The sequence below is a fragment of the Juglans regia genome, chromosome 16, assembly GCF_001411555.2.
Source record: "Juglans regia cultivar Chandler chromosome 16, Walnut 2.0, whole genome shotgun sequence".
Classification (NCBI taxonomy): Eukaryota; Viridiplantae; Streptophyta; class Magnoliopsida; order Fagales; family Juglandaceae; genus Juglans; species Juglans regia.
Genome location: NC_049916.1, coordinates 10174598 through 10196809, shown reverse-complemented (window position 1 = coordinate 10196809; position 22212 = coordinate 10174598). Strand labels below are relative to the sequence as shown.

The 22212-nt window shown below is 39.9% G+C and overlaps 1 protein-coding gene and 1 long non-coding RNA gene across 2 annotated transcripts; both read right to left on the bottom strand.

The window, feature by feature from the left end:
- Window positions 1-2783: 2783 nt before the first annotated feature.
- Window positions 2784-4059, bottom strand: LOC108993454. The gene is made up of 2 exons (XM_018968378.2): window positions 3305-4059; window positions 2784-3213 (listed from the first exon to the last, which is right to left on the bottom strand). The coding sequence occupies exons 1-2, from the start codon at window positions 4057-4059 to the stop codon at window positions 2784-2786; spliced, it is 1185 nt and encodes a 394-aa protein (XP_018823923.1).
- Window positions 4060-5127: 1068 nt separating this feature from the next.
- Window positions 5128-7767, bottom strand: LOC108993462. The gene is made up of 3 exons (XR_001996505.2): window positions 7623-7767; window positions 7469-7544; window positions 5128-5374 (listed from the first exon to the last, which is right to left on the bottom strand). It is a non-coding gene; the product is annotated as an uncharacterized LOC108993462 (long non-coding RNA).
- Window positions 7768-22212: the final 14445 nt, after the last annotated feature.

The window sequence follows — 22212 nt, the reverse complement described above, 5'->3', positions numbered from 1 at the left end:
ACCATTTTTCAATTTAAAACCAATAATAATGTAATGAAATAATTTAAATATATGAGTTCTAGACGTATAAAATATGCAATAATACAACTCAATCACACCCTCCAACCAGCGTTTTCCTAATCCTTGAGCAAAATAGTGAAAATGAATTGAGATGAATATTGCATAAAGATCAAAATCCAAACAGAAACAATCAAACACAATTCTTTGTTCTCACAAAAGTGACACGTTACTACTCAACCCCTAGGGGCTATACCCACCAAGACTATCTCAACAATCTTTCACATAGAATTGAGGCAAATATCTCAGAACTCAAATGTGTGTGTGGAGTTGAAGTGGTTGTGTGTTCCTCATTACTAGCCATGATTTGTCATAGGATTTTTCAACCTTAAGATTAATCATTTCTGATTCTAACTACCTCAAAACCCAAGGGACTAGCAGTTTTCACTCCAACTCTGTTTTTAAAGGTTGAACACTCAAGAATATCGAATGGGCTGATATATCTTGGGGTTAGCTTGCCCTTCTTGCCGAATCTCATAACTCCCTTCATTGGAGCCACCCGTTGGAACACCTTGTCTCCTACCTCAAAGTGTAGCTCCTTTCTTCTACGATCAACATATTTCTTCTGCCTCTCTTAAGCCAAAGCAAGCCTTTATTTTATGATAGCCACCTTTTATTGCATATTTTTAACTAAATCAGGGCCTAGGATCTTTTTCTCACCAACTTTGTCCCAATAAAGGGGCAATCTACATTTGCTCCCATACAAATCCTCATATGGCGTTGCGTCGATGCTCTCCTGGTGGCTATTATTGTAGGCGAACTCAACTAGTGGCAAGTATTTTATCTAACTCTCCTTAAAATCCAAGATACATGCCCATAACATATCCTCAAGAATCTGAATTGTTCTCTCAGACTAGGCGTCTGTCTGAGGGTGGAAGGCAGTGCTGTAAGTCAATTTTGTTTCCAGGTTCCTTTGCACGCTCCTCCAAAAGGCTGATGTAAACCGTGAGTCCCTATCTGATATTATCTTGGATGGAACTCCATGCAACCTGACTATCTCCTTGACGTATAACTCTGCCAACTTACTCATCGAGTAAGTCATCTGAATTGGTATAAAATGGGTTGACTTTGATAATCTGTCGACAATCACCCATGCCGAGTCTTTTCCTCCCTGGGCTTTAGGAAATCCCGTTACAAAATCCATGTTGATTTCATCCCATGGACACACTGGAATTGGCAATGGTTGAAGTGCTCCCGAGGGCCATAAAGCTACACAGTTGGCCACATCTTGTTTCATCCCACTGCACCAATAGTGTTGTCGTAGGTCTTGGTACATTTTGGTACTACCTGGATGCACTGTGTATAAAGACCTATGTGCCTCTCTCATTATTAGGTTTCGTAACTCCTCCTTAGCTGGTACACACAATCTTCCTCTAAACCGTAGGGATCCATCATCATAAACCACAATGTCGAGATGCTCCCCTTTCGAGACCTTTGAAGGGATCTTCTGGAGGTCAATGTCTTTGCCCTGAGCAGCTTTGATTTAGTCCAATATTGTTGGCCCAAGAACTAGGCTACCTAGCCTTGCTTGCACGTCCTTCACCATCTCCACTCCCAACTTTTCCATATCCAGAATAATAAATTTCTGGAGAGTGTACATACTCATAAGAGTGCCAGAAGAAGACATTCGACTAAGGGCATTTGCAACTACGTTGGCCTTGCCGAGGTGGTAGTTGATACTACAGTTGTAATCTTTCAATAGCTCCAACCACCTGCGCTGCCTCATATTTAACTCCTTTTGAGTGAAGAAATATTTTAGGCTCTTGTGGTCCATATAAATCTCGTAGCGTTCCCCATAAAGGTAATGTCGTCATATCTTTAAGGTGAACACCATGACAACCAACTCTAAATCATGGGTTGGGTACTTGTGCTCGTACTCCTTAAGTTAACGTGAAGCGTATGCTACAACTCTTCCATGCTGCATAAGAACACATCCCAGCCCCTTGTGTAAGGCATCGCTGTATATCACAAATCCACCAGTACCCGAAGGTATAGTGAGACTAGGTGTCATCACAAGTTTCTCCTTGAGCTCCTAGAAGCTCTTCTCACATTCTGCAGTCCATATAAATTTCTCATCCTATCTAGTCAACTTCGTTAAAGGAACTGCGATGTGAGAAAACCCCTCAACAAAACTTCGGTAATACCCTAGAAGACCGAGGAAACTCCTGGTTTTTGAGACTATCTTTGGTTTAGGCCATTCTACTATGGCCTCCACCTTTGCGGGATTGATAGAGATACCATCCTTTGATACTATATGGCCAAGGAAGGAAATATTTTGTAGCCAAAACTCACACTTATTCAATTTGGCATACAACTTCTTCTCCCACAAAACTTGCAAGACAACCTCTAAATGCTTTGCATGTTCCTCCGGGGTTCTCGAGTAAATGAGAATGTCATCAATTAACACGACCACAAACTGATCAACATATTCCCTGAAGGTACGATTCATCAAGTCCATGAAAGCCGCTGAAGCGTTGGTTAATTCGAAGGACATCACTAGAAATTCATAATGCCATATCTCATTCTGAAAGCAGTTTTTGGGACATCCTCTGCTTTAATCTTCAGCTGATGGTACCCTGAGTGGAGATCAATCTTTGAAAATACATGGGATCCCTGAAGTTGATCGAACAAATCATCGATCCGTGGTAAAGGATACCAATTTTTAATAGTCACCCTATTTAGTTCTCTATAGTCGATACAAAGTCGTAACGATCCATCCTTCTTCTTTACAAAGAGAACTGGTGCGCCCATGGCGATACACTAGGGCGAATAAAGCCCTTATCTAGTAACTCTTGCAATGGATCCTTGAGCTCCTTGAGCTCTACAGGGGCCATCCGATATGGCGCTTTAGGAATGGTCGCTGTTTTTGGGTCGAGATCTATAAAGAATTCAATCTCCCTCTCCTGAGGTAAGCCAGGCAACTCATTCAGAAAGACATTAGGAAAATCCTTCACCACTTCAATATTTTGCAGCTTAGGCTCGTTTGGTTGTGGCATCACCAAACTAGCCAGAAATTCTGCACAACCCTTCCTCAACATAGTGGTGGCCTTTATTGCAGAGATCACCTTCGGCATAGGACTCTTACCCACAACACAGAAACATAACTCTGACTCGCCTGTTGGTCTAAAGACCACTTCCTTCTTGAAGCGCTCCACACTAGCATGGTATCAAGACAACCAATCCATGCCCAAAATCATGTTGAACTCCTCCATGTCAAACAATATCAAATCAGCAATGAGGTGTCGACCTTGTACCTCTATCATGCAACCCTTTAACACAGTGACAATTCACGGATTTCCCATGGGGTGAAGTAACAGACATCACGGATTCTGAGGGTTTAGGTGCTTTCTCACTCAAGCAAGTATACTTCCGGGATATAAATGAATGCGTGGCACCAGAATTGAATAGCACTAATGCACGATGTGAGAACAGGGGAAGAATACCTGTCACCAGATTAGGAGAAGCATCAGCATCGTCCATTGTAAGAGCGAAGACTCGAGCTGGTACCAGGTTCTTCCGCCCTGGGTTACGCACTTGAGCATTAGGAGCCACAAGGATGGGGCACTCCTGTACCAAATGACTCGCCTTACCACACTTAAAGCAAGTGTTGGTCCCCATCAAGCATTTCTGGGCATGAGGCTTGCCACAGGTTTGGCATGCGGGATGAGACGCCACGATACCGCGTTGAGGAGACTTGATCATTTGAAGAGGCTTGGGTACATTGTTGTACATTGGCCTCTTGCCTTTGTTCTGATCAAGAGCTTGGAACTGCCTCTTTCTCTGGTTGAACTCTCTTGCTCTGACTCGTAGCTTCGCCTCAAGGATTACTGCTCGGTCTTCAAAGTAGGCGAACTTTCTAATCTTTAATGCGAGAAGGGAGTCCATGATCCTGGGATTCAAGCCTCGTTCAAACTTTTCAGCTTTTAGCAACTCGGTATGGACCAGATGCAGAGCAAATCTCAACAACTCCACAAACTTAGGGGCATACTGCCTCACCGTCATCGATCGTTGCTTTAAGTCTGCAAACTCTCAGGCCTTAGCCTCTCGAAATGATAGTGGGAAGAACCGATTGTTAAAGACCTCTTTAAACTTGTTCCAGGAGTTTGGAGTGGCTTCGCCCAACTCTTGTTGAATAAGCCCACGAGTAGCCTTCCACCACCCGTTAGCCACATCTACCAGATTGTACGCTATAAGCTCTACTTTCTGCTCTTCTTTACAAGCGACCATGCTGAAAATTTTCTCTAGGCGCTCCAACTAGTTGTTAGCATCCAGTTCGGTACCCTTGCCGTCAAACAACGGAGGGTGCTAATTGCAAAAACGATCGAAGGCAGTTAGGTGTGGGACTTGTACTTGTGTCGCGGATTGCCTGCTAGTAAAAGCCTCAATAAGGCGTGGCGCTGCATCGATGAGGTCTCCCGAATCTTTGGGGGCCTCCTACTGGTCCTCAGGATTACGGGCGCCGGACTACCCTTGACGCTTATAATTATTGTTATGCGTTGCCGTACTAGAACATGTATAACAATAACATTAGCAATAACTCATACCAAATAAACATACATGACTCGCAATTGTTTTACAAAATTCATAACATGTAGTAAGAAATACCATTTGAGCTTGCTACGGAGCTTGGCATACTTTAGTGAGAGGGCTTCAGCCTAGTTTACCCCTAAAGTCTACATGACTCCTTAACTTTCGCTCTAATACCAAGATTTGTCACAAGCCCACCCTAACCTGGGCCAAGGTCGTGACCCTTTACCTGTTATTTCCTTGCTTTAATCTGTATGTGCATACCTTATTATTATTATTATTACAATTTTTTTTTCCTACAAAGGTAATGCAGGATATGCGTGAACATGTCACGCATGTACTCTACACTTCTAGTTAAAAAAAAAAACACCTGATAGACAATCTGTTTAGCATTTTACATAAAGGACTCTCAGAGTCCATCATTCATTCATCAAAATATAACTAATTCTAAATAACAGGGGGACTTAGTCCTACAATACATACAAAAAGGTGTTAAACCATCGTATAAGAGGTTACCATCACCCCACCATAGAAGTTACACCATTACCCATAGAAGTTACACCATTACCCAAAAGATATATTGTCTTAAAGTTACACCATTGAAATTACATTATACCCAAAAGATATATTGTCTTAAAGTTAATTCAACAAAACATCCCAACACGGGACCCATCCTAAAACATAAAAACCATAAACCATTATCATCAAAAGGTCGAACCGGTAGGGGAACACTAAGCATTGACCCCTCCCTCCTCGATAGTGCCTGGCTCCACAGCCTCTCCATCAATACCTGGACGTTTAAAACGTAAATACAAAATGAGTCTAATGCTCAGTAAGCAATACACCATGCTGTTAACTTATTAATCACATAATCTTTTCTTTTGAAAACATGCATACATAAACATTTGCTAATTCTTGACAATGCTTTCATGTATAAACAGTTTAAGGAATAAACCATACCTTCATGCATAAATATTTTAAGAAATAAGCAATACTTGCATGCATAAACATTGTAAGAAATAATTTTACTTTCATGTTTTACTTTCTTTGGTCGGTACACACTATTACACCCCGTGTGTTGGGGTTAGCGGTCTTTTGGACCTAGATTCCGCCCGTGGCCACAGGTTGGGGATCCCTTTCATGGGGGGCAACACTATTACCCGACATTGCAATCTGCCCATTCCTTTGGTACCCTTTTCATTCATGTGGCCATTACGTACTTTCATACCTTAACCTTCATTTCATTTCTTTCCTTTCTTTGCAGTCAAACATTTTCATTATCTTTACTTAGTCCAAATGCATATGCGTTTCTTAAAAAAGGGAGCATTTCATGTCATGCTACATATAAGTAAGGCGTTAGTTATTTAAGAGAGAGCATGTATGAAAATCTCATGATGCATTACCTTATACACATGCATACAATTATAATCGATAGGGTGCTTAACAGGGGCCACCAAGAAAGGCTTGTACATAATATATACACTTGCTCTTTCTTTAGAAGAACATTTGAAAAGAGAGAGAGAAATTCTTTCATAATAGAACTTTGTGTAAGAAGCATGATCATAGATACTTACCTCGATGCTTTACTAGTGGTTTCCGTGAACTTGAAAATAAACTTCTATTCAATGAAATGGGATAAACACATTAATATTCATCTCACTTTAAGCTTTACTAACCGACACCCCTACACGCTCACTTAAATTCCAAATTGGAATTAAAGTGTTTTCCTTAACCCATTTAGCTACCCACCATACATGGCACTAAGCCAAAACATTAAAATCATCATTCCAAACATTTTAAAGAAACTCATGAAAGTACATAACTTGCTTGTTGTCCCCTTTAAAGGCCATCATTTTCTATATGAAGAATAGATGGAAATCATAGGTTAGGAATGCATAGATGGTAGGAATTTATTTAAGAACAGAAAGGAATGAAGAATTGCTACAAGTATGAAATTCTCATCAAAGAGGGGCATTTGATAGCTTTGTAATATCGTGTGGAAGTAAATCCAACAAAAGGGCCATTTTTTTTATAAGTAAGAGATAAATATTATTGATATGAATGAATAGGCATAGCCTGTGTACACAGAAAGTATACAAAAGAACACCTAAATGCATTCTAAAAGGGCCAATGGTCACAAGAGGGTTGATTTTTGTCACTTGTTTTTCAATGGCTTTTCATACTAAAATTTAACTTCGGTTAAGCAAAAGGTGAAATTGAGCAAAGAGGATGAAACATGCTAGTTTAAGCCCCAAAACAGAACCCATTGCAGAAAATTCTGCAGTGCATGGGCAGCTAGCAGGTCTTAGTACATTCATGCTCTTAAACATCCCTCACTTAACCAAAATCTCAACTACATAATTAAACAATACTAGAGTTGTAGAAAACTTAAGAAAAGCAGCACATTTTTTTTTTTTGAAAACATAGCATAAATAATGGATACAAAACTGGCAACTCAGAATTCCAAAAGCAAGCTTACTAGTTTAATTAAAATTCTTAGTGGCTTACTTAGGCCATAAACCTTGAGGAAAGCATGTCTAAAATTATAAACCTCAACTCCATTAATTTAACACATAAAGACAAGACTTAACATAATTAAAACATGGCTTAAACTCGAGAAAATACAAGGAAGGACTACAACGAAATGCCTTGCAAAAACACACGGCTGGAACACAAAAACAGAGCATAACACATAAAAGCTATAATTCCTCTACTCGGTTACCACCCAATTAGAACAACTATTAGAGGAAACAAATGAGAAATCAGTCTAGAAACTATCACACAACACTTGGCCAGCACATAAATTCAAAAACCCCAAATACATGGCATGAGTTTGCTTAGCACAATTTCAATCCGCAAGAAATCTTAAGGATAAGAGCATTACCTGACTTGGCTTCCCTTTCAAGATACGAAAACAAGTATCGAACGAGAAGAGGAAGAAGAAATCTGAAGATTCATGGCTAGAACACAAGCACTTATCTAGGTTAAACACATATATTCAAGATCCCAAACTAGAAACTAGAATCATAGAAACTCACCCACAAAATCGTTCTCCTTGAAGAAACTTCGGTTGGATCTTAAGCTTGGGAAAGGGAAGAAATCGGCTTGAAGAAGGGAGAGAAATCGTGCGGGCTAGAGGAAACCAAGAGGGTTTTTTGTGTGAATGAAATGGCTTCACTTAGATAGGGCTTGAGAAATCTTCTCTCTTTGCTTGCCTTAGAACCGTTGGGTGCAAGGAAATGAAAACGAATTTAATTGCTTGCTTAGAAAGCCTACGGGTCCAAGGGAGAAATGGCTCAATTACTTTAGTCAAAGCTTATCCCATAAGCTAGGGAGATGGACAGTGGAGATTGAATGTGGGGAGATATTTTCCTCACCTACCCATCCTATGGTGGAGAGAGCTTGGGCCATTCCTTGAATAGATAAAATTTAGGGGACTTGAGAGAAAATATTGTAAGGTCTTAAAAATCATGCCCTTGAATTATTTTAATAACCCACATAAAAATAAAAGCACACCCATCTTAAAATAAAATAATAAAAAATCTTTATCTCAAAATATTTAACTTAAAGAATTAATAAATGACGTAAGGACCTACATAATAGGATTCGGGTATTACAAATGAAAGTCGGCCACTAAGGGCCAGAAGGGGTTTATGAAAACCCTAATTAGGGTTTTGGGCATGGGAGGCACCTACTTGGAAGCAGAAAAAGCCTTTTTGTTTACCTAGAGCCTCATCATTTGAAACCTAGGGAAAGGACACTTTTGGTTAGCATGAGGTTGCCACATGGCAAGCATGCGAGGGTGTTTCTAGAAGAAGGAAGGATGAAGGGTTCGGCACGCTAGGGCACACGCCACATTCACCTATCCACATGCCATATGTCTCACATGCACATCTTACCATTGGATACATTGAACCTGGATGTAAAAATGGATGAGGAAAATGAGGGAACATAGGGGTTTCGGTAACCCCAATAGACTACATATGCCACCCACAAGATTTTGGTGAGTTTGAAGGGGTTGTGCCCACGAAACATGGAAAGGCCACCTACTTTTTACACTTGTCTCACACGAGAGTAGATGTGGGACTTTCTTGAACAAACCAATCATGGGTAATAGGAAGGGAAGCCTAGAACCAAAATAACCCCTAGTCCCTAGATGCCTCAGCCAACACCCCCACCACACACAATCACCCTTTTTCCTTTGCCACTTGTCATGCATTGAGAGTTTATAGAAGGAGAGGCGCATGGGAGATGTCAAGAGTCAACTGCACAAGTTCCCAAGAGGCCTTAGGGTTTTGATCAAGGAGCTTCATGCCTACCTAGGGAAGACCAACCAACATTTAGCCAAGTGTCATGCATGCACACCAATTGGGACTTTCTAGGAGGAGGCAACGCATGGAAATAGGAAAAGACGCATGTGAAAAGATAAAGACGCATGGGAAAAGATAAGGACGCATGGAAAAAGGAAAAGATGCATGGAAAAATGAAAAGATGCATGGGAAAAGGGAAGGGCGCATGAGGAACACACACACACCCACCCACTAAGGTTCTAGAATAATTTTTGTGAGGGAAGAGCAACAGATGGAAAGCAAAAGGGCACAAACACACACACCCTAGACGCTCCTTGCCACATGCCAAGCATGCACACGTCTACAAGACTCAAGGCTAGGTTTAGGATTTATCAAATGACTATTATGCCCTAGAGAATTATTTAACCTTTACCACATGAAGGAGCATGCCTAAGGAGCCTTTTAGGGTTTCAGATTTTGACAAGATACCATGCCACATGTCACTCATGCAGAGGATCTTTTGGACTTCTCAAGGAGAGGCAATGATGAGGAAGAAAGAGTGGAGGGGCTTTGACACATGGCACCCATGCAAAGATATTCTTAGATTTCCTTGGAAAGCAATGATGAGTAGGATTTTGAATTTTCAAGGACCCACACCACTTGGCAAAGAGGATTATTTTCAAGAAAAATTTCAAGATTTTTATGCCCTATTTCCTAGCCTAGTATGCGCTCATAGCATCTGCTTCTAGGAGCCACTTGGCCAACATGGAACCTAACTTCTAAGGCTCATTGTATTTGTACTTAAAGAAAGGAGGAGAGAGAAGTGGATGTCAGTTATCTAAGTGTTATACGCCCACCCATGGATTGGGAAGGGGCGCCACTTGTCCCACATGCATCAACTAGTGCACCACTTGTCCCACATGCATCAGCTAGTGCACAACTTGTCCCACATGCAACAACTAGTAGACCACTTTTCCAACATGCATCAGCTAGTGCACCACTTGTCCCACATGCATAAGCTAATGTGCCACTTGTCTAACGTGCGATAGCCAAAATCTAAGGTCAAACACTTGGCAACAAAGTTGAAGTAAGAAGAAAGAGAGTTTGGGCCAATTTTCGCATAAATAACACCCCGTAATATTCTGATTTGAGGGTTTACATGAAAATACTCTTATCTTATTTTCCTCTCTATTCACGTATACACACACACAAAGCTTCAACTACACCACATTCGAATCAAGAGGAAATCATGCAACAATGGTGAAAACCAAGAGCTATTGGTTAAGACAGTGCAAACTAAGTGTCCATCTTAGGGAGACGAGCTCACACGATGAGAATCACTTGAACTTTTTCTTCAATTATTTCACACACACATGACCATGTGGAATGGAGGGTGATGGAGAACTGAAGACTAGGAGTCTTGTCATGACTTGGAGAGGGCACACGAATCAATTCACGCTTTGGCTTAGAGGAGTGTTGTTTAGAGAGCTAGGGTTTATCCTCAAGGGGAGAAACTGAACCTTCATTAGCATGAATGAGAGGAAAATACCTCATAAGTGAGAGAACTACGGCCACTATTAGGGTTTTGAATTACGGTTTTCCCTTATTGAGAGTTTCGGCTAAAGGAATGATGAGTACCATGGATGGCACGCACCACACATGCACATACACCATGCATGCTACTAGAACCAAGTCATAGTGAACATGAAAGGGCAATCGGTCTAAGGTTACCCCTAATGCCGAACACGTGGGAACTATAAAACACAACACACACCCACTCTTAAGTTAGGGTTTCATTGTCTAATATTGTTTAATATATTTCCACTTGCTTATTGTTTACTCTTTAGATTTTTTGTAAGTGGACTCTCAACCTACTTTGGATAATATTTGTATACATCATGTGAAATTTACACTCTTATGTGCTATTATATGAACTAATTGATTGATTATAATCTATTGCTATGTGATGCCTTGTAATCGGATTTGCATGATGTTCTTGCTATGTGTACTTGTTCATGATGTTTCAAGTATGCTTAGAAATATTAGCTCAAGTTGTTTGTTATAATATATTTGTGTACACATCAAATGATTTGGCCATGCATATGTATTCAAGTTTAAGAAATTGCTCTTCTATTTGGTATGTCTCTAATGCTATTGCCTATGGTTGTGAACGGAGTATTGAAATGTTCTAATATTTTCAAGCTGTAACATGAGATGTTCAATGTTGTCTCACATGGTTACATGATTCTTGGCATTTATATGTTCACATGATGCATTGAAAGAAAAGTTTCACAAGTTTCATGTCACATGCATTTGGGTTGTGTATTGTTTTCAAAGAAAGGAGTCTATACATCTTTTATCACGACCCCAAATGCTAGGATGGGAGAATGTCTTGGTGAAACTCCTCTGTCCACTCTAAAGTACATAAATTGGAGTGGTAATCCCTGGGTTGATGAAGTACAGACGATGGACCTCGAATGGATCCTTGTGGAAAGAATGTCAAAGCTAAGTAGCACCTAAAGTTAGTGGGTGCCACATGTGGTATATGCGGTGAAGGCAAAATGGTGAACTACCACAAAGTAAGGACTATGACATAGTCACCACGATCAAGTGGGTCATTGGATGATGCAGTAACTAGCGGGGAACCCACGATGCATATGGGAGCCATGAGGTATCCAAATTGCATGAACTAAGTTTTGTGTCAAGTACATGTCCATGCATTCATGTCGAGGTTTTCCTTTAAATGTCAAGTATTGTTGTTTGTTGTTTGTTTACTTACTGAGATTTATCAAAATCTCACTATGGTAGTTTCTACTACCATTCCCAAACCGGAGTGGTACAACTTTTAGTATGACCGGGAGTAGCTAATCAAGATGATGATCAAGGCCAAGGATGAGCTCGACCTGGAGAAGAGACTAGAATTAGTCATGATACTTAGAGATAATAGAGATTTAGAAAGATGCTCTAATGATTTCCTTGTTTGTAAAAGGCCTTTGAAGACACTACTGATTATGTTAATGTGTAACAAGGAGTTTGATACTCCATTACAATGAAGTGTGATTTAAAGCAATAAATGAAGTTGGGATATTAGTTTTATTTTGGCACAAAATTTTATGAAACGACATATTTTGCTGTGATTTATTACATACTTCTAGAATTACAATAAGTGCATTTCATCTTAACTATTATGCATAGGGGTATGTAGCCTTGAGTTATATGTCCTGACATTTCAGTCATCATCCAGTCCCAAGCGAGGGCTGGGGGTATCACACACCCTCCCATCCAAGGGTCATCCATCCACCCACCATGTCAACCTCCATCTCTACCCCATTCCCCTAGCCTTTTTGTCGCCACACTTAACTCATTTTCTTCCTTTCCCAAGAGCAAACCGAGAGGGTGTCGAGAGAAACATTTCTGGCAGCTTTTGCACTCTCCATTCAAGCCCCTTTGTGAGTATTTTCTATGCCTCAATATTCTTGTATTTTATTCTATTTTTAGTCTAGTTTACTTGGGTATGTGTTGGGAAACTGTTCACAGAGTTTTGGTAGGTGAAATTTAAGTATGAGAATGCAAAGGTCTCTGTGGTGACAACTTTGAAAGTTTTGTGAAGTTTTTGGTGAAATGATGTGTAGATCTTGCTATGGTAAAGTTTTAAAATTTTTATATGCAAGTTAGGATTGGAATAAAATCGTGTTATTATTTTTATAAAAGGGTTTTGCATGATTTCAAAGTGATAGAAACCGTATGGGTCAAACCAGTTTTTGTTTTGGCTTAGGTTGTAATTTTGGTTCTAGAAACTTGATCCCATGGCTTTGGTTTTTGTATATATTGTTCTTGAGGCTTTGATCTATGCATTAAGATTTTATTTTTGAAGAGTTATGATTTAGATCTTTGATGGAATATTGATGAACATGCAAGATTTTTTTTTAAACTCAATCTACAGGCTCTCAAGTATGATGATCTATTTGGATGAAATTCTTGCAATGGGATGTAGTTTTGTAACACCCATGCCCAACACCAAGCCCTCGTTTTATATATTTATTTTAGGTTAATATGTATGGGTAGCCGACTTGATTTTTATGAGTAATTTTGAATAGGCTACGGGCCCAAAAAATTATTTTGGTGGAATATAGGTCTTTTTTGGGTTTGATAATTAGGTTAAAGCCGTGCAATATCTACAGGCTCTCAGGTATGAATGGAAGAGCACTGTCACACGTCTCCTTTCGAGACTCACCATCGTCCAGCCACCAGAAACTACCAATGGTATTGCTCTGTTTTACTACACCCAAAACATAGTATGTTTACATGTAAACCAGCCTCCACTTCATCTCAGGAAGCCAGCGCATGTTGCCAGCCCCCTCCCTATCATTTTATCTGCATTACTCACGATTTTCACCTAAAATCATATCTCACAGTACAGATAAAGACACCAAATTCTCAATTACAGGTACATATCCAGATGGGTTGGAGGGAAGTCAAGCACCCAACGCTACTTGTGCCAACTACATGTTTAACAATTTTATCAGTTCAATTATAATGACGTACTCACAACTGGCGTAGATGTCTATGACATGATACGATATTGACAGGAGCACACTTCCATTGGGAGTCATGGAGCATCTGTAGTTCACGTTAAACAATCAATGATATTGTAAAAACCCGACCCAAATATTATTAGGGATTGAACGCGAAAAATTTTATCTTTCGATTTTTTCATATTATTATACAATTCTCTTATTGTTATTATTAGTATTATTAATTTTATCGGATTCTATGGTGTTAATAAGTTGTTTATATTTTAAATACTGGTTTTTATTGTTGCTATTGTTTTAGTTATAATTGTTAAAATTTTAATTTTTTATTAATAATAATCTTCCTAATTAGGCTTAAATATTTTGGGATCTTCCATCGTCCTTCACCTCTTCACCCTCTCGAACATTCAACATTAATTTGAACATTACGTTGTCAACGAAATGCAAGCATCGAAACACTGCTATTTTCTCTAGGGTAATTTCTTAGTCTGGAAGACTTCATATATTATAACTGACTTATGCCGTATCTCTCAGTTTTTGATTAAGTAGAAACATTTCTTTTTGGTAACCGACAGACACATGAATGAAAACCCTACAAAACTTCTATGCCAACATAGCCATGCACATGCTGTCACCTTCCCTGTAATATAGGGTTGCCGCACTACCTTATCACACACATCATCAACCTCCAGCCTCTCCTCGCGATTCCTCCAACCGTGAGCCCCTACGATAGTAACCCAGTGAAAGACTAGGGCAACATCTCAACCCAGCCAACACTTACACTAACCAATGACGGAAACTCCACACCCACGTATGTGACCGTGTACCCATACGTGCCCACAGCCTTGCATTGCTGCAAATAGCTTTGGAACACCACCCACACACATTTGAGTTGCTCCGTGAGCCACCATAAACCCATGGCAGCAACCACCGTCGCGTGCCTCTTCGCTCATACGCACCATCACGAAGCCCGCCATGAAGCAAGCAAACCACACCACAACCTCTTTTGCTACCCCGCCATGCACGTAAATCTCCACCACTAGCAACTCCGAAAACTAGCTCACGTGATATCGACGTAGCCTCTTTTTTTATACAACAAAAATAGAACATCTCCATGCCATGAAAAGCTGCAACAAATGCCACACCATGAGACCCTACAACCTAGAGCTGTCAGAAGGTGCTGCCCATCTCCTTCATAGACCTCTCCATCCCTACCTATCTGTGCTATGTTGGACTTGCTCAAACCGAGAGTAATCAATTGCCCTGACTTCACTGTAGACCACAAACGTTGGAGTTCTTAGGTTGCTAAAGAAACCGTTGGTCGCTACCTCCCATCAACCTCACATAGTACAGTCACTATCACTCATCTTCAGAAACTACAATTGTACTCCACATCGCCCACTGCCCCACGTAAGACTACTCCTCTCATCTTTAGTGGTTAAACTTATGTGTAGCAAATTTCCTGTAGATTACATTATGTTTATGCCCCTCACTTAAATAAGACATGGCAAATTATTTTGTACTTAGTGATACTTTACGTTGGGCTTGATTTGTTTTATTACATAAACCTTTATACTATTTTAACTTGGGTTCGGCTTAATATTCTAAGTCTGGCTTAGTTTTACTTGGATGAATATGTTAGCTCAAAAGTTAATGAATGAGTCTCCTCTCTGGATAGAGCTTGGCGAAACCAGAGGTGGTGAGATAGTTTTTCTATCTCTCTCATTCATTCCTTAGTTAGACCAAACAATGTCTAGTGGAGAGGGATACAGGATGGAAGTTCTAGAGGAACAGTGGAGGAAACTCAGTTTTATAGAGGAGGAGGAAGAGGTGTTAGTGTTGGTAGTCGACAATAGTGGGAGTGAGGAGATCAAACGCAAAGGAGAAAAAGTCTGATAGGAAAGGTCTACTATGATCGGGTGGTGGGCAAGGAACTGATTAGCAATACAATGGCCAAACCCTGGAGGATTAGTAAAAGCGCCACCTTTCAAGAAGTAGAAAAAAACATAGTCGTTATCACTTTCAGGACCCTTGTAGATATGCACAGAATCCTTGAAGGTAAACCTTGGTCCTTTGATACTTCTTTGTTTTTAATTGTGCCTTACGACGGAACCATGAGGCCAAGGAAAATTGCTTTTGATCATGAAGTTTTCTGGATGCAACTTTACAACTTGTTGTTGGGCTACATGTCGTCGAAGTGGGGTAACCAGATTGGAAACTGGTAACCAGATTGGAAACTATGTAGGAAGGGCCATCGAAGTTGATGTAGAAGATGATGGTATATGATGGGGGAGATGTCTACGTGTGAAGGTGGAGTTATTACTACACAAACCCATCCTTAGAGGCCGTTTCATCAATGTTGAGAAGTCAAAGCACTGGGTGCATTTTCGGAACGAGAAATTACCCTAAATTTGCTTCCAATGTGGCTAGATACTTCATGGAGAGCAGGGATGCCTATCTCACAGAGCAGGTCAAGAAGAAGAGGGAACTGCAGATTTACAGTTTGGGACATGGCTTCAGGCTGAAAGTAATACTAGGCGAGGGACTTACCTACATAGAAATGGTAGAGGAGAGGGGGGAATTTCTCAGGGAAAGGTGATGGTCAGGTGGAGATGGAGGCTACTGAAAGTAGTATGGAAAAAGGGTGGTGGGAAAAATGTTTGAGCAGGGGACAATCTATTTCCACCTTTTCCCATACACAGAACCAAACGCCCATAAAAAAAGGAGGTAGGTCAAGTGTAGACAGCAAAGTACAAAGTTCAGGGGAATCAAAGGGAAGGATGGATGTGATTGAAATAGTGTACCAACCTAACCTAGGGGAGAAGGAAGCACCAAAAAATTTGTGGGAAGATTTAAGGCGAGAGTTTATTTTCAAGCCAGCTAATGCTACTGGGCCAAGCGAAGGGAATGGGCTAAGGAAGTAACTGAGTTGTGTACAATACACCTAGGGCCCAATGGCCCAGTTTGAAGACTCCAAACGACTAGTGCACATGATTTTGGTAGGGACGAGAATTTTATTTCAGCTCTTCTTTCACTAAGGCAGGGGGAAGGATGCAGATGGAAACGCCAAGCTCAAGCTCTGAGGAAACCAACTGCCCGATCTCAAGGTAACAAATGGAATGCAGAGGTAAGGATTGTTAGCTCTACCCCTGTGAAAAAACATAGAAAATTCCACTTGGGTGAGAAGCTAAATGACAGAGTTTCTCCTTTGGAAATGGCGACGGCTGCGAGTCAGCCCCACCAGGTACTATGAGAATTCTAAGTTGCAACTATCGGGGGCTTGGGAACCTCCGAACAGTTCAAAGCCTTTGCCTGCTGGTAAAGGACGAGAAGCCCGATTTGGTCTTTATCATGGAGACCAAGTTGTCATATGTAAAAGCTCAAAGGGTTGCAAAGAAGTTCAAGTTTAATGGTTGTATTGTGGTGGAAGCAATAGGAAGAAGTGGAGGGCTTATGCTCTTATGGAAACAGGAGGACCTAGTAGAGTTAGTTAATTATTCACAAAATCACATTAACGTGATAGTGAATGATGAACAATGGGCACCCAACATCAAACTTAAGGAGACAGACTAGGGATTTATTATCATCCTTCAAGCCTATGGAAGGGGGATGGGGAGTTATAGGAGACTTTAATGAGGTGTTGTATAAGGAAGAGACTAATGGGCATGTTTAGGCACATGATGGAGGAGGGGAATCCTTACGATCTAGGATGGATAGGTAATAAATTCACTTGGTGTAACTGTCATGAAGATGGGACTTTCACAAAAGAAAGACTCTATAGAGCTATAACTAATGCTTTATGGAAAAGAAAGTACTCTGAATAGTCAGTGGAGACCTTACCAGCTATTTGTTTTGATCATAGCCCAATACTTCTACAATGCAGTATTGAGAGGTGCTTAGTTCGCAACTTTCATTCTTCCTTCAAGTATGGGGCAAGTTGGAATAAGGAGGAGGGTTGTAATGTAGCAGTTTCTGAAGCTTGGCAAAGCAACAATGGGAGGGGGAGAGGTTTGGAAAGGGTGATAAGTAAGCTGGAATCAACAAAGAAAGGGTTAAAAAAGTGGAACAGGAAGTTAGAAAGGGAGAGAACCAAAGCTATCAGGGAAAAGACATAGCTCTTAAGCATGCTACAGAAAATAGAAGGACCTGGTAACATACAAGAACAAAAACAGGTACAACAAGAGCTCGTTTTTCTATTGAACCAAGAAGATACATGGTGGAGACAAAGAGCTAAGAGACATTGGTTGATTGGGGGAGACAGAAATACAAAGTATTACCATGCATGTGTGAACCAGAGAAGGAAAAAAAACACCATAAAAAGAGTTGTGGATATGGATGGTACAAAATTGAGGGAGAAGGCAGAAATAGCTACAGGCTTTAAAAGATACATTTATGCAGTATTCAAATCTACACAGCCTAACTCAGCTTGCATTATACAGTGTCTTCAAGGGGTAGAACAAAGGATCACAACTGAAATGCTAGACATGTTAGAGAGGGACTTTACAGTGAAAGAAGTGGAGGAGGCACTAAAGCAAATGTCCCTTTCAAGTCCCCAGAACCTGATGGGTTCAGTGCAGATTTTTACCAAGAACATTGGAAGATAGTGGGCCAGGATGTATCTCAAGCTGTCTTGGAATCCTTAAAATCATACTCATATAGCTTTAATTCCCAAGGTAAACTCCCCTAACTCAATACATGAATTTCAACCAATTTCTCTTTGTAATGTTATCTACAAATTGATCTCAAAAGCTTTGGCAAATAGAATGAAATGTGTTTTGGACAAGGTGATCATGTGGAACCTGAGTGCTTTCATCCCCAATAGACTCATAACTGACAATATTATGGTAGCTTATGAGCTACTCCATACTATGCAATCAAAACAGAAAGGAAGGGAAAGGTCGATGGCCATAAAGTTAGATATGTCTAAGGCTTACGATAGGGTTGAATGAGACTTTTTAGAGGGCTTTGTTGCTTAAGCTGGGTTTTGGTAAGAAATTGACTGATTTAATGATGGCGTGTGTTAAGTTAGTTTCTTATTCTACTATCATTAATGGGGAACCAGGGGAGACCATCATTCCTTCGAGAGGACTGAGACAAGGTGACCCCTTGTCACCTTATCTATTTCTGATTTGTGCAGAAGGTCTCAGTTCTCTCCTGTACAAGGCTGAATCAAGTGGTCTTTTCAAGGGAGTGGCAGTGACTCGAGGTGAACTGAGAATCAACCACTTACTCTTTGCTGATGACTATGTAATTTTTTGTAGAGCAAAATTGGTGGAGTGGTACCAGGTTTATGAAATTTTGATTCAATATGAGAAAGCATCGGGCCAAACTTTAAATAAAGAAAAAAGTAGTGTGTTTTTCAACTCAAACACCAAGGTGGAAACAAAGGATTTCATTTTGTAGCAAGTGAATGGATCGAGGTGCAATAATTATAATAGATATCTTGGTCACCCTATTGTTGTAGGAAGGTCAAAATATGATACTTTCATAAGCTTAAAGGAGAAGATTTGGAAAAGAATCAATAGCTGGAAAACTAAGTTCTTATCCTCAGCTGGGAAGGAAGTGCTTATCAAGAGTGTGTTGCAGGCAATTCCAGCTTACTCTATGAGTGTGTTTAAGATGTGAGTATTACTCTTAAAAGAAATTGAAACACTCTTGGCCAAGTTTTGGTGGTGTCATAAAGGAGATGGTAAAGGGATTCACTGGAAAACTTGGAAGTATATGGGTTCAGTAAAAATCTAAGGGGGCTTGGGTTTTAGGGATCTCTGCAACTTTAATAGAGCTCTTCTAGCAAAACAAGCATGAAGAATGATAAGAGGTCCTCACTCCCTGGACTCTCGAAATTTCAAGCAAAAATACTTTCCAAACTATGATGTAATGGATGCTACGCTAAAAGGATCACCATCTTTTATATGGAGGAGCCTTTGGTTAAGCTTGGGGCTATTAAAGGAGGGGTTGGTTTGGAGGGTGGGTAATGGAATAGGCATAAGAATCTGGAAGGACAAGTGGCTTCCAAGACCTGTGACCTTCCAGGTTCAAACTCCTATCAACACTTTGGACATTGAGACCATAGTGGATGCATTGATTGATGAAGATAGTAGTTCTTGGAAGATAGACCTAGTGGAAACAATCTTTAAGGAAGAAGAAGGAAAGCTCATCTATTCTATACCTATTAGCAGAAGAGGGGCAAGTGACAGAAGGATTTGGGCTGGTTCAAAAAAAGGAAACTTCTCTGTCAAAAGTGCTTATTTTCTAGAAACCAAACTGTGAAACAAGAGCTCAGGGGAACCTTCAACAGGTGGGGGAAACAATTCGATGTGGAAAGACCTTTGGCAATTAGAAGTCCCTGCCAAGGTCAAACTACTCATACGGAAATGCCTTAACAACATACTTCCTACAAAAGACAGTCTGCTCAAGAAGAACATTGTTGAGAGTAATTTGTGTCCAATTTGTGCAAGAGAGAATGAAACAACAATGCATGCTTTATGGGTTTGTCCTGCAGCAGTAAGTGTTTGGGGTGGAGAGAACAGTTTGTTTAGGAAATGGAAAAGATTTTATCCTGACTTCCAATAGCTTTGGGGAGAGATGACTGGGGAACTGAACCAGGAAAGCATTGAGCTGGCTGCAGTCTTGTTCTACCATATATGGGCTAGAAGGAATGCGTATACTTTTCAAAATCAGTTCAAGAACCTTGCTACAATTGTTGCTATGGCTCAGGCAGACCTATCTTTGCTTAAGGAGATCAATCTTAACAACAGTAATAGAGCAGCAAGGAATTGAGGGAGAGGACCTAGTCAGTCTTGGCAGCCACCTAAGTGGCCTTTCTTTAAAGTGAATTTTGATGCAGCTTTTGACAAAGACAAGAACAGAATGGGGATGGGGATCATAATGAGGGACTCTGAAGGGGGTTTACAAGCGAGCCTAACAGCCCCTAAGGTGCATGTCCTCTCTGCATTCCAAGCAGAAATCTCTACTCTTCACAGAGCCATGGAATTCTGCATTGAGTTAGGATTGAATCAAGTAATCTTAGAAGGGGATGCCAAAGTTGTCATAAATGCAGTCACTTCCAAAAGTGAAGATAACTCGTGGCTTGGCCAGTAGATAGAGGACTTGCAGCAACTGATGAAGCTTCATCCTGCTCGGAGACTAGCTTTTGTACATAGGTCTACAAACAATGCTGCCCACACAGCAGCTAAGATAGCTATTAAGGAAGCAAGTGAAAAAGTATGGTTAAAAGATGGTCCTGATGAGGTGAAAAACTCTGTAATGAAAGATGTATCAATGAAATTGTTTTCCTTTCAAAAAAAAAAAAAAGGGTTAGCTCAAAAGATTTATTTTTACATAAAATATTTCAGGCTTTCAATTATATTATTGAATATTAACTTTTACAACTGAATTTAGTAGTAAATAATAAGAGTCTTATTTTATTTTTAGTACGTTAAGTTTGGTTAAGTATATTTTATGTAACGAGTTTCCAACGTTATTTAAAACATTTAATTAAAAATATTTTTCCATCTAAATTGTAATATGTTATTAGTTTTAAATTATTGTTAGATTATAATAGTAGTTTAACCATCATTTGAATTTTAAATATGATTAACTTTAACTAAAAGAAATTTTATTGTTATTTTGTCAGATTTGATAAAACTATTATACTACAGTTATAACTAGAAAATAAAAAATATATATTAAGAATATTTAATTGATATTAGTATTCATTAGATTTCTTGTAAGATTGAATGATTATGTTAATTATAAGAAGGCAAATCGATTTTAAGAATTGAGGTTTTCATGACTTATTTTAATAGAATTGAATATCGCCTAAGTATTCTACCATGAAGTGAGATTCAGAAGTAGTACAGTGAGGTAAGTAATTTTATCACAAATTAAGATTATCACCTGTTAGTTAGATATATTATTATTAAAGCCAATTCTAGAAAGTTAGTGTTTATGTATCTCGCATGTCATGATTATGCAAACATGTCATCTAGCATAGTATACGATCATGCCGTTCCGCATCATGTTCAGATTTAGAAATTATAATTATGTACGTTGTATATCACGCATCACATGTGTATAAGACACAAACTTTTTATGATCAAGTTGACTCATTCCAATCACTCATCCAATTCCTTAAATCTCTCAACTCCTTCCATAGACCTAGTCAACCAAAGACTCTATCCTCTTGCCATATTCAAATCCAAATCCTATATTCCTTATCTTATCCTAGCCAATCCCTAAAGTTAAGGAGCAACAATTGACTCATTCAAACTCCATCTCATCTACCATATCCAATCTCTCATTCCCTACAATCACTCAAGTCAACCAAAGATCTCAATCCTATCTTGCCATATTCAAATCCTATATTCCATCTCCTAATCCCTAAAGTCAATGAGCAACCCTAGACTCATTCAAACACTTTCCAAACTCTAGCATCTCATCCAAGACTCCAACCCTAGTCCATCTCTTCCCAATTTCGAAATCATCATTGGCCACCACACAAAACTCTAGCTACATTTCACCATACCAACCCTAATCATCTTCCAAGTGGCCCTAACATCAAGGGCAACCTTCAAGCCATTCCACTTAGCATCAAACACCCTTTTTCATCCCTTAGAACACCCAAACCCATCATCATCTCCATCATTTCATCACTCAAACACTATCCCATTGTTAAAGGCCAAGCAAGTTGGCAAGATCACTCGGTCATCATCCTCACCAAGGCAAGCTCATGGTCCTTAGTGTTAGGGACAAGACCGGGGTCCCTAACAGTCCCCTTCGAGTTGTCAGCGACTCCATTGCAGATG